The sequence below is a fragment of the Haplochromis burtoni genome, unplaced genomic scaffold, assembly GCF_018398535.1.
Source record: "Haplochromis burtoni strain Fernald_Lab_line unplaced genomic scaffold, NCSU_Asbu1 Contig_587, whole genome shotgun sequence".
Classification (NCBI taxonomy): domain Eukaryota; kingdom Metazoa; phylum Chordata; class Actinopteri; order Cichliformes; family Cichlidae; genus Haplochromis; species Haplochromis burtoni.
This window is the reverse complement of record NW_024582948.1, coordinates 42,796-55,504: the sequence shown is the minus strand read 5'-3', so window position 1 is coordinate 55,504 and position 12,709 is coordinate 42,796. Positions and strand designations below refer to the sequence as shown.

The 12,709-nt window shown below is 41.7% G+C and overlaps 1 protein-coding gene across 4 annotated transcripts in view; it reads left to right on the top strand.

Moving 5' to 3' along the window:
* Positions 1–4,439: 4,439 nt before the first annotated feature.
* Positions 4,440–12,709, top strand: part of LOC102289786 — a 34,008-nt gene continuing 25,738 nt past the window's right edge. Inside the window, exons 1-3 of one of the 4 annotated variants that reach the window (XM_042214557.1) lie at positions 4,440–4,575; positions 9,815–9,872; positions 10,420–10,581. In XM_042214557.1, the coding sequence (XP_042070491.1) occupies positions 4,514–4,575; positions 9,815–9,872; positions 10,420–10,581 (282 nt within the window). In that variant the 5' untranslated portion in view covers positions 4,440–4,513. Of the gene's footprint in view, positions 4,576–9,335; positions 9,900–10,419; positions 10,582–12,709 lie in introns of those variants that run through there. The other 3 variants (XM_042214556.1, XM_042214553.1, XM_042214555.1) reach the window with 3 other exon arrangements.

The window sequence follows — 12,709 nt, the reverse complement described above, 5'->3', positions numbered from 1 at the left end:
AACGTGAGACTTGTGTGTACAGATGCTTTGGACATTAGAGTGCACTGCAGAAAAGCAACATCTGCCTGTAAGTTATTAAATCGATTAGTAATTTTAAGATTCTATTCCCTGCAACCATCCACACATATATTCCATGTGACAAACCTCAGTATGTTCATGGTTAAACTGACTGGTGAAGTGTTGAATGTTCACTAAAGTTTTGTGTGTGTGTGTCTTGTATGGCTGTATATTGGTGTGTGTATGTGTGTTTGGGATGGATGTATGTTTATGTGGTAAAATGCAGCACTGAAGGCAGAGCACACATAACGCTGAGTGCAGAAGGAGAACAGAAAAGATGTGAAAGGTGAATAAGGCAGTGCAACCACCCAAGAGCCACTCTGAGTGACCTAAAACAGTGTTTCCCAACCGTGGAAGATTATCTGGTTCCACCAGGGAAAACAATTACATTCTCCTCCACTAGGGGACGACGACTACTTGCTCTAATTAAATGGGTTGCCAACTGCCAGTAAAAGAGAAGAAGACAAAGAAGCAATTACATAATAGTCATGCTGTGAGATGATGCAGTGCGTAATAGCAATAGATAAGTAAGTAGTCAGTCTGGCCCTGCCCTGGAGAAAATCCAACCCAGATGAAGACCCTAGCATGAGTAGTGGTCAGAAGAAAGCAAAAAAGGTATACTGGGATCAAACCAAGCCAATTCCTCTACACCTGGTGTGCGGGGAAAAATTATCAATGTCCTTTTTGTGACGTTTTTGTTTGGTGGAGTGTGCTGTGCCTCCAAAATGTTGGGAAACAGTAATAACAACAACAAAAACATGGAGAAAAACCCGAACAGGGTATGGCAGATAGACAGAGACGTCTGTCAGTGGGAAATGTAAGGTGGGAAGAAAAAAACAGAAGGAGGTGTTTGTGTGTAGAGCTTCAACCAACTGAGTTGATTCCAGAGTATCTAAAGAGGGCAGCTAAGCTTTGGAAGGTTGATCCGGGCGGGAGGCCAGATATTTCAGGACTTGCAGGAAACCCTAGAAGGAGTTGTGGGATTGGACAACTTGTGGATGATCACCTCCAGCATCGTGTGCATCGAAACAGGAAAAAGGAAGATCAAGAGAAAGAAGAAATTAAAAAAAAACGAATAAAAATGTCTGAACTACCACATGGTAGAGAAGGAAAAGAAAATGAACAAAACAAAGGAAAAGGCCAAGCAGATTCAATTTTATTAATACAGCGCCCGATCACAACAACAGTTGCCTCAAGGTGCTCGGTTGGGACCAAGCAGATGGTGGCAACACCTACAGATTTGAAGCCTGAGATATGTTAAAGAGAAATATTTTCATATATGGTTAAGATGTCTTTTATATATAAGCTGGCTCCCGTGCATGTCCAGGGGTTTACTTCGGGGATGGCGTTCCTTTGCTGCTGGAGGGAGTTGCCAGATCTTCACCGCTCTGGTCCTCCAGGCTGAAGTTGGTTGGAATGTAAGTATAATTCCTGCTGTAACTGTAAAAGCTGTCATGGAATAAACTGGCAGATAAATTTAGTGGCTGAAATGTTTTCAGTGGTGCGCAATGTTAACTGTTAATGAGATTTTGCTTTGTCTCACATTACTCCAGCAAAGCTCTCCTCACTTACCTGAAACTTCCTCTGCAGCCTGCTCATTCGGTTCTCCCAGATCCATTTCTGTCTGCTTTTGGCTCCTGGGGGGTTATTTCGACTTCCACCTTCATTTTCAAAGAGAAAGACACTCACACCCGACATTCCCTCTCTTTCTCTTTCTCACGCTCACACACTCCACAAGAAGATTGTTGATTTATGTGTCTGTGCGTTTTTGTATGTTTGCTTTTCTTACAGGTGCGGCAGTTGGTGATTTCAGACCATAATTCTGATCACAAAAGCTGACAGATAGGACAGGATTTTAAAAAATAAATAAATAAAAATGATGATGACGATGAAGCTGTGACGGATTATTAGAGATCCTTCTGGACTGTGTGACCTCTGTGTGTCTGATTCAGCAGTTGTGCTAGTCTCATCTGTCACACACCCCGTCTTCTAAGGTAAGGTTAACTTACATAGAGGAGAACGGGGGTCTAGACAGGGGAAGGTGAGACTGGGACACCGAGGAACACACAATGGGACAAATCGGGATTATCAAGATGCGCAAATTAAACTCAAACACGCAAGACATGAGACCATCAAAATAAATTGGTAACTAAGACAAACACACACAATTTCACATCAACTATCAAGGATTATTTTTACTGAGTTTATACTTTTGCTGCATTCAATTTGAGAAAAATTGTCCATCATTTTCTGTGGAATGAAGGACAATTTTGCTCATTTGATTTTAAACTATGCACAACTGTGGTGCAGGTGAGCCAGAGGAAGAAAAATGTATCAGAAAATTTAATGTCAGCTTTAAAATAAATTTTGCTAGATTCAATTCAATTTTATTTATACAGCGCCACATCACAACAACAGTCACCTCAAGGTGCTTTACATTGTAAGGTAGACCCTACAATAATACACACAGAGAAAAACCCAACAATCATATTACCCCCTGTGAGCAAGCACTTTGGCAACAGTGGGAAGGAAAAACTCCCTTTTAACAGGAAGAAACCTCACCAGACTCGGGGAGGGGCGGGGCGGTTGGTTGCGGCAGATGGCAGATGGGTGAGGAGAGGAAGACAGCACAAAAGACACACTGTGGAAGAGAGCCAGAGATTGATAATAACTAATGATTAAATGCAGAGAGGTCTATAAACACAGGTGAGTGAAGAAGAAATACTCAGTGCATCATGGGAATCCTCCAGCAGCCTACACCTATTGCAACTACAGGAGGATTTGGGGTCACCTGATCCACCCCTAACTATATGCTTTATGGAAAGGAATAGTTTTAAAGCTAAAAAGCGAAGAGTGTGTCCGTTTGCTGAATCCAAACTGGAAGCTGGTTCCACAGAAGAGGGGTCTGAAAGCCGAAGGCTCTGCCTCCCATTCTGCTTTTAAATACTCTGGGAACAACAAGTAGGCCTGCAGAGCGAGAGCGATGGAAATGACAGTTCGCTTGACATCATTGTTGATCCTGTGTCAGTGAGACACAAAAGTTGCTCTTAAACCCAGAGGCAACCCATAATTATGCAATTTCTCATCTCTTGCATAATTAAGATTAAGGAACTGACCTCCCGCCCATTGCTCCTTCAGTGGGCTGCTTTCAGTCATTATGCAAAAGTACTGTTTATAAGATTGAAACCTGCAGTCAGCTGAGACTGAAGACGTCACCTGATGAGTGACGTAGCGTTTCTCCCACAAAACGCTGCGTCCAGATGAAATGAATCAGCTTTTGGAGAATCATTCTCATCTCTCTCCCTCTTTGTGCTGACAATCAAGCCAAACACCAGCATCATCAAATCTACAGTTGAAACCAGATATTTACAAACTCTTCAGATAAAAACACTTTTTTAATTGTAACATCAAATCAGACTAAATGTTTATTTTTTTAGATTGATAAATATAAAAAACATATTTGTTAACTTTAAGAGTAAAGAGAGAAACTATCTGTATTTCTTAATTGTAAATGGCACCAAATTGTATTCAAACTGAGCCACACTTATGGAGCTCCACAGTTCTGTTCCTGGTGTTTTGTTGACATCTCTTGATGTTCCCATGTCACAGAAACAGGCTCTGTGTTTTGCCTTATATGCATCCACAGCTGTGCCACCAGTTTACTCACATGGACGCTACTAACCAATCAGAAGCTTCTTCAGCTCAGAATGGAATCGTCTGTAGTTTCTTATTAATTAACAATAAACTTAGTGTACATGTACTCCTACATTTGATGAAAGTGATTAAAATAGAAGCTCTGTCTCTCTTTATTCTGACATTTAACTAATTCAAAAGATATTTCAATATTTATTTATCCAAAACAAAACAAGTTTACTCTAAATTGATGTTGTACAGTAAAAAAATGTTCTTGTGTTTTCCATAAAGTGTATGTAAATATCTGGTTTCAACTGTGACTATACTGCTGTGTGTTGAAATTCCTCTTGTTTTGCGTAGAAATATACTGAACAACATGCGCTTCGAATATTGTGTGTAGTTTTTGTTTTATACAGCTGTCAACCAGGCATCTAACTGAAAAAATGACACTCCAAAAGAAAAAACAACCTGGGCTTGAGCCCAGTAAGCCACCCCCGCTCCGCCACTGCTTAAACCACCGTGGAGACTTCTGTGGACCCAACAAGACTAAAGAAAAATTCTCATATGAGAGACGTTTCTCTCCACAGCTGTGGGTCAGGGTCAGAAGTCATAACAGCCAAACGCCAACTTTACACTTCAGTGCCGTTTTATCGAGTCCAAAATCCAGCGCAGGTTTGTCACGGCCTGGTCTTATTTTGAAAGGTCGGACAGGAAATCCTGTTTATTTCCTTGTCAGTGTCTGCTGCTGACGCAGGAGTGACCGCTCAGTCAAGGAGTGAGGAGGCTGGGCTGACGCTCGGCCAGTAACACTGCTGCTGCAGCAATGATGCGGTTTATTGTGGAGTGTCGGAGGACGCTGCGAGCCAGAACCCCCAAGGATGGAGGGTAAAACAGCAACACTTACTCTCTGCGCTCAGTGCTCATTTCTGTCGTAATGTAGACTCCAGAAGACTGACACATGTTTCTCCAGTCCTTAGGCAAGTAGTTTGTAGTAGGCTTTTATAATATCATATACATAACTGTAACTATGTATATGGCATGTCCTGACATACTTACCCAGATGTACAGGATGTGAAAATGCTGACACGTGATGCTCTTTGTTTTTGCACATGTAAAAGCGGAGCGGGATGTGGAGACGACTTTGGCAGATCAAAGTGAAATTAATTGTACTAATTTAATGTTCCTGGTGATAAATAACCCACTAATGCAACGCTTCAGTTTTCTAGTAGCTGGTAGTCGCTACAACAACAGCATTGTAATAGTTTTAGCAGCAGATTAAGATTGAGAATAAAAAGATATCTAATTTTGACATACTCATAATTGTGTGTTTGAATCCACATAAAACAAAACAACTGGAACACTTACAAGTAGGGCTGGGTTTGGATTATCTATTTATCGATTAAAATCGATTCTAGCTTGGATAACGTGTAGGGCTGGGTATCGTCACTGATTTCTAGAATCGATTCAATTCCGATTCACAAGGTCCCGAATCGATTCGATCCACGATTTAATTCGATTCGATTTGATTCAATTCGATTTGAATCTGGGAAATTTTGACAGTCAGAAATATTATAATTCAGATCAGCACATTTACATATTTTTGTATCTATGAAAAGGAAGCTGACACATGCAAGACTTTATCAAAGGTGTGAGCATCACAGCAGATGCCTTTGTGTCAAAGTAGCTGAAGATAAAACACAGAAAAACATGAAGGTGATTTTCCTGGCCTGGATTTTATAAAAATATTCTGCAGTACATCAAAAACGAAAGAAAACCATTAATCAACATATGAACATCTACCTCTGAAGTTACAGCGGTTTTATTAGAGACACAGCGTTTTGCATTTTGCATAATTTTAAAAAGTTTAAATTTGTTCAGTATTGAACGGCAGAAATGAGGTTTTCTTTTCGGAAGTAAGTAAAAGGAAAAAAACAGCGGCCGACAGCCTGTAAACAACGGTAGACTTGTGCGTAACAAGCAAGCGAATAATGCAGAAAACAGATTTTTAGACGGGAAACTGTTCTTGAGAGAGAGAGAGAGAGAGAGAGAGAGAGCTGTGCATGAAGTGAGATTTTATCCTGGTGGAAGCAAAACAGTAAAAGTCAGAGTGAGTTCATGACGATGTTTATGTGAAGCGTAGTTTGGATCTTCTTTTGCTGCTGGTTCGTCAATATTGTTTGGAGAGAGATCAAACTAACAGCTTTAGAATCAGCGCAAAAGGGCGTGAACACAAAGCGCGGACCCGCCGACAGATCAGAATCAGCGAGCTGTCGGCTTTCAGCCCCGACTGTGAGAAAGGCGACATCTCACTGATTCTGATCCGCAGGTTGCGCTGTGTGTTTAAGTCTTTGTGCAGAATCTGTGTTCCTGCTCTCATTTACTGTCTTAGCTGTTTGGTGGTTGTTGAAATTTTGTGAGGTTTCACCAGAGATTCTGGCATTTCGGGCAAAATAAATTTATATTAAAAAATCGATTCAGGATTTTAATGAATCGATTTTACGTTATCCAAGCCAGAATCGATTTTAATCGATAAATCGATTATAAAAACCCACCCCTAATAACCTGATATCGATTCATTAAAATCCTGAATCGATTTTTAAATTTATTTTGTCCTCAGATTAAACCTCAGAAAATTTCAACAACCACCAAACAGCTAAAACAGTGAAGGAGAGCAGGAACACGGATTCTGCACTGAGACGTAAACACAAAGCGCGAGCTGATTCTGATCCGTCGGCGGCTCCGCGCTTTGTGTTTACGTCCTCTTTGCGCTGATTCTGAAGCTGCAGGTTTTATCTCTCTCCAATATTGACTGAACCAGCAGCAAAAGAAGATCCAAACTACGCTTCACATTTCGCTTCACGCAAACATCGTCATGAATTCCCTCTGACTTTTCCTGTTTTGCTTCCACCAGGATAAAATCACACTTCAAGAAGGCCAGGCCCACATTCATACCAAAGGTGGTCTGTCGGGTTGAGATGAGCGCTCATTCTTCTCACTGTGCAAGTTCTTCCACACCGAACTCACTCGTCTTTACGCAACCTGCTATGCCCACATTACTCTCCAATGCATCTATCAGAATATGAATGTGTGTGAATATTAGATAGACCACTGTAGTTGCAGTCATGGACAGCAGCACAAAGATAGACGTGTGTGTGTAGATAGAGGATAGCTGTACATTAGAAACTGATCACACAGTGAAACTTCTTGTCAAACAAATCTGATGAATTGACAAGCAAACTATAACTTACAGTGACTTACATCTCTTACATTACATTTGATCAGGCTTGTACCACAAAGGGTTTAATTATTTATGGAGAAAACATCATGGAAGACTCATAAGAACTAAAAACATCAGTCAAAGTGAGTAAGCTGCAGGGACTGTAGCCTAGCTAGTTAAAGGCAGCTGCTGAGACAGCCTTGGCTATAATTTCAGGAATTAGGAGAATGTGAAGGAAAGGAACATTGTTTTTTTACACTACTTGAACTAAAAGGACAATACAAGAAATTATGTCCTGTGGCGTTAATGACATCAGGTTGTGGTTGGGTTGGCAGCAGGGGTGAGCAATGAAAATGAAATTAAATCATGTTTCAAAACAAAGTGTTTTAAGTGGAAGGAAACAACGTTAGAAGCTTCCTTTCACTTCCTGGGGTGTCACCGTGAGGATGCGTGACTACTTAGAGTAGCAAAGCTAGAAAAAATGATTTGTCCTCTATAACCACTGCAAATACAGGACAATACTACCACACTACATGCTTATGAATGCTGTGTCAAGGATGTCAAATGACATAGTTGTTGTTGGGAACATAAGTAGCATGACACAGGATTCCTAAGCATGTAGTGTGGGTGCAGCTGAGTAGCTGACATGAAGGGAGCAAATGTTCCAGGATGGCACTATCTGTTGTTTTTTGTTTTTTTTGTTTTTTGATTTTCCACAATTTGTTTAATAGGCTCCATGAAGCCAAACTGACAAAAAAAAGTTGATCATACAAAGAACAAAAAGTACAAAACAGTTCCCGGTTTGAGATATATATAAGCTTTAGGGAAACAAAGTTACATTTCTCGATCACTTTAAACAAGATTAGTCCATTTTACAGCACATTAAAAATGCAGATGTTGAGCAGAGCACAGAAGATACCTTGGACAGACTGTAGCATGCTGCAATTTGCAACTTCATGAACAGCCGGCCACTTCGGATGTGTAGTTCACCAGTCTGAAAGGAATTCACTCTTTTGGGAAATTGAACAAACAGGAGCCTCAGTTAAACTAAGGGTTTTTTTCTCTTTTTTAATATTAATTTGAATTTAGCATCAAGTCTCCCAAAAGTCTGTTTATGAGCATATATCTTTCCTCTCAGTTTAAAACCTGGCAGGAGGTAGGTCAGTCAGAGACTGAGGGGGAAAATAAGGAACACAAACAAGCCCCAGATATTGCAATATATAAGAAAAGGAATCAAATCAGGAAGCACTTCAAGTGCTGGACAAAGTTTAGAGCAATGGTAGTGGCTGTTCAATGAAAAGCCACACTGAGAACTGTTTTGATCCCCAAAAATGGGACTTTACAGTATCAAATTACAGATTCCTTTTAGTTGCACGATCTTTGAGAAATGAGTCCAATTAAGCATGGTTAAGATTCTTTAACTGTAATTTGTAACAGGTTTTATAAGGAATGACCAAAACCCATTGCTACATTTTTCTTCTTTTTAAAGATGCTGAACTATTACAACAACACTATCTGTTGTTAATAAAAGCACCTCTGCTTTTTCCCGTGCACTTCTCGGTTTCTGCCTGAACCATCTGCAAGCCTCTGATGGTAACAGTGAGAGTACTGTCCTGTGGCTTTATCTCCCCTCCTCCATCTGTGTCTCTGATCTGGTCCTATCTCCTTTCTGTTATCGCCTCATTGTTTCTCTGCATGTGCTGTTTTCTGCAGAAATGGCTGCTATTTTCATTCTGGTCAGACGGCAACACGGGTGATTCAAAGTAATCAAAAAAGCACAAATCAGTTACTAAATCTTGGCTTGACCTGAGAGAAAAGGAGTTCCAGGTTAACCTAATCCCAGAACATGCTAACCACACAAAGTAAAGTTATTTACTCCAAATAGGGGGACATTTTATTGGCTGATGAGCTGTTTTACTCTACCTGTAACTGCTTGTAGAGGAGCAGCATCCAAACTGTACATACTTGAACAATTTTGAACTTTTGACTTTGGTAGCACATTGCAGTGCTTCGTTTAAGCTCTATTTTGATTAAGTGCACAAACTATGTGGGAGATAAAGCCATCATCCTATTGAAACTTTAGCTGTTCAGGAGTAACTACACAGAATTACACGAGAGGTAGCTGATGATCTGAGTAGTACCTACAAAATGGCAATGCACGTATTGTCAGAGTACCCCTTCACCCAAGATCATTGCTTTTGCTTGCATGGTTGTATTTGTGCTCTTGAAAACTATTTGATGAAAACACCAGTGCGGCTGGCTAATGAAGTAGGGCAGAATGAATATTGATTGATATTGATTGGCTGTGCAGACTGCTGCTGCTTTGCCATCCATAAAAATCTGGATGGCTCTCTCTCTCTCTCTCTCTCTCTCACACACACACACACACACACACACACACACACACACACACACACACACACACACACACACACACTGTGTGTTGTGTATGAACTGATCATACTGCAGAGGCCAGTGGTGATGGAGAGGGGGAGAGTATAGAGAAGGATATGAAGGAAACAGTGGTATGGCAGGAAACTGAGGAGGAAAACATGAAGGATGGAGACTTGTACAGGAGCGGGCGTTCTTGCATTGATGCATAAGTCGGCTCTACCCTTCTCTGGTCTGACTCATCTTCCACGCTGGTGCAGTCTGCCTGTGTGCATTTTCCAGCACACACACACACGTGCGTGCAGGCGCTGACACGTTAACAGAGGGAGCTCCGCCTCCTCTGCAGTGTAGCGACAGCTAGAGAGGGGCAGCAATGGAGGAGCCAGCAGTGCAGCAGGAAAAAATAGAGGGATCGTGGGAAGGAGGGCATGATGAAGGAAAAGCAGACTGGAAGAACGAATGCTCTCTCTCATCCCTCCTTAAACATTCCTGTCTACTTTGCTGGTCATCTCCCAGGGACGCCGACATCATGGAGACTGATGAGAGAATCCTTGCCAAGACGGCCGAGATCAGAGTAAGAAGACCACAGCACCTAGCACTGGTGTGTGTGTTTGAATCTGTGTGTCTGTGTGTGTCTGTGTTTTTTGTCGAAATCATGTTTTCTGTTATTTGTGAGATCATTTGGATAGTACCTATATCATTTTTATGAATGTGTGTGGCTGTAAGGTTTCCAGTTTGGGACCCTTCCATCACTGCATTTCCCATGATGCTCTCATGTGATGTCATGATGCTGTAGGACTAGTCTCACAAAGATGAAGCTGTAAACACACACGTGTTCAGCGCAAGTCTGGATTGCCAAACGTCCTGGTCCTTGAAATGTTCAGATTTTGGTGACTTCTCTATGAACTTTAAAAAAGGGGAAGTGTGTTCACACACAGGTAACATTTCTGGTGCCAGAACAAAAACCAACCAAGCAAAGGGAAAAGCTCTGTACAGTAACTTGGGCTGGTGTATTTTCGTAATTTTGTTTTTTCACCTGCACTTTGTGTGTGTGAATGTTTCATCATCCCAGCATTTATATCGTTCTGCAGATTTTAACTGTGTCTTTGTGTGTGATGTAGGAGCTGGAGAGCGCAGTGGCAGTGGAAAACTTGGAACTTCAGGAGCAGAGGTCAGACCGCAAAGAGCTGGAGGAGACCCTAGTTAAATTAGAGAAACACAAAGAGAAACTGATACAGCAAATAAAGGGAACCAGACAGCTCTGCTATGAAGAAAGTCAGCAGGTAATGATGCACAGTACTGCTGCTCTGGCAGCCTGTGCTCTGTATTTTTTCAGCATTCACGTGATGCGCAGCTGCATGAGTGGGTATCTCATCTCCTTGAAAACTACGGTCAGTTTGAGGGACGTTGATGTTAACTGTGGAGTTTTGAGAGGTGGGTGAAACTGTTGAGCGCACAGTGTAAGTGTCCAGAACCATGGCCAGAGAAGATGACTTTGAATAAGCCAAAGTTTTTCAAAATTCCAGACTGTGTCATGGTTCGGGGTTTGTGACACAGCTTTTTGAGTTTTCCTTTAGGTTTATGACGCTTTGCTTTATTAGTATGTTTTAGGGTTGAGTTCTGCTCCGCTAATATTTTGAGTTATTTTGTATTCATGTTTGCCGAGTCTCTCTTGTTCCTGTGTGTGTTCCTTCATCACGGCCCCTGTGTCAAGCCCCATGTCTTAGTCTGCATCTTGGTGTGTTTCTTGTTTTATTTTGACAGTCTCTTGTCCCATGTTCAGTGTGTTCAGTTTTGCTTCCCCCTTCTCGTCTGTTAGATTATGACCTGCTGTGTTCCCCAGGTCTCTCCTCTTTGCTGTGATTTCCCCTTTTGTATATATTATTTGTGTTTTACTCTGTCAGTCATTGTGATCTCTCTCTTGATGTGTGCCCTGTCTGTGTGGTAAATCACTGTACTGCTATGCCTGTTTAGTTTTTGTCAGTTAGCCTCCCTGGTTTTTTATTTCTCAGTAGATCCAACAATAAAACTAAGTTCAGTCCTGCCTGCATGTATGCACTTTGGGTCTGAAACTCTGCCTGTCTGAGACATAATCTACAGCAATATATGCAATATATGTTATTGCAGTACTATTGTTATGATATCGTAACATGGGGTGTCTGTTGATTTCCACCTCTTTTTATATATTTTTATATATACATATAAAAAATTCCCTTCACGCCCCTGCGGGCAGTCTATCATTCAAGCTCGGTCCTCTACCAGAGGCCTGGGAGCTTGAGGGTCCTGCACAGTGTCTTAGCTGTTCCAAGGACTGCGCTCTTCTGGACAGAGATCTCGGATGTTGTTCTGGGGATCTGCTGGAGCCACTCGCCTAGCTTGGGACTTGCTCCACCTAGTGCTCCCATTACCACGGGGACCACTGTTACCTTCACCCTCCACATCTTCTCGAGCTCTTCTCTGAGCCCTTGGTACTTCTCTAGCTCCTCGTGTTCCTTCTTCCTGATGTTGCTGTCATTTGGAGCCGCTACATCTATCACTACGGTGTCCGGTTGGTTAGCCACCACCGCTTTGTCCGTCTGTATCTGGAAGTCCCACAGGAGCTTAGCTCGGTCATTCTCCACCACCCTTGGGGGCGTCTCCCATTTTGACCTTGGGACTTCAAGGCCATATTCGGCACAGATGTTTCTGTATGAGTGAGTAGCTTGGTGAGTTTGTATCCTCTGCTGCTTCTCTTCAATGTGGGGTCCCACAGGGTTCAGTTTTAGGCACGCTTGTTTTTCTTCCTATATCTCCGACCTCTTGGCTCTATTTTCAGGAAACATGGTTATGCTGATGACTCCCAGATTTATTTCCCACTTAAAAAGATAAATGGCTTCTCAGTAGACCCTCTACTCAGATGCCTTGATGAAATAAGGGCCTGGATGACTTTGAACTTTTTACATTTTAATGAGCAGAAAACAGAAGCGATGGTTTTTGGTGGTGCTTCTGAGACCACTGCTATAAATCTTGGTTTGCTGGCACAGTATGTTAAAGCAGTCATCACTAATCTGGGAGTTAAAATGGAGGCAGATCTTAAACCTGAAAGCCAGGTCAGAGCTGTTGTAAGATCTAGCTTTTTTCATTTGAGGCAATTAGCCAAAATAAAGCCCATCTTATCAAAACAGCTTTTTGAGACAGTAATCCATGCCTTTGTTACATGTAGGTTGGATTATCGTAACACACTTTATTGTGGGGTTAGTGATGCATCCATTAGGCGTCTGCAGGTTGTGCAAAATGCTGCAGCACGTTTTTTAACTGGAACAAGCAAGTCTGAGCACATTACCCCCATTTTAGTTTCACTCCACTGGCTACCTGTACATTTTAGGATTGTTTTTAAAATTCTCTTATTTGCTTTTAAATCTCTTAATGGCC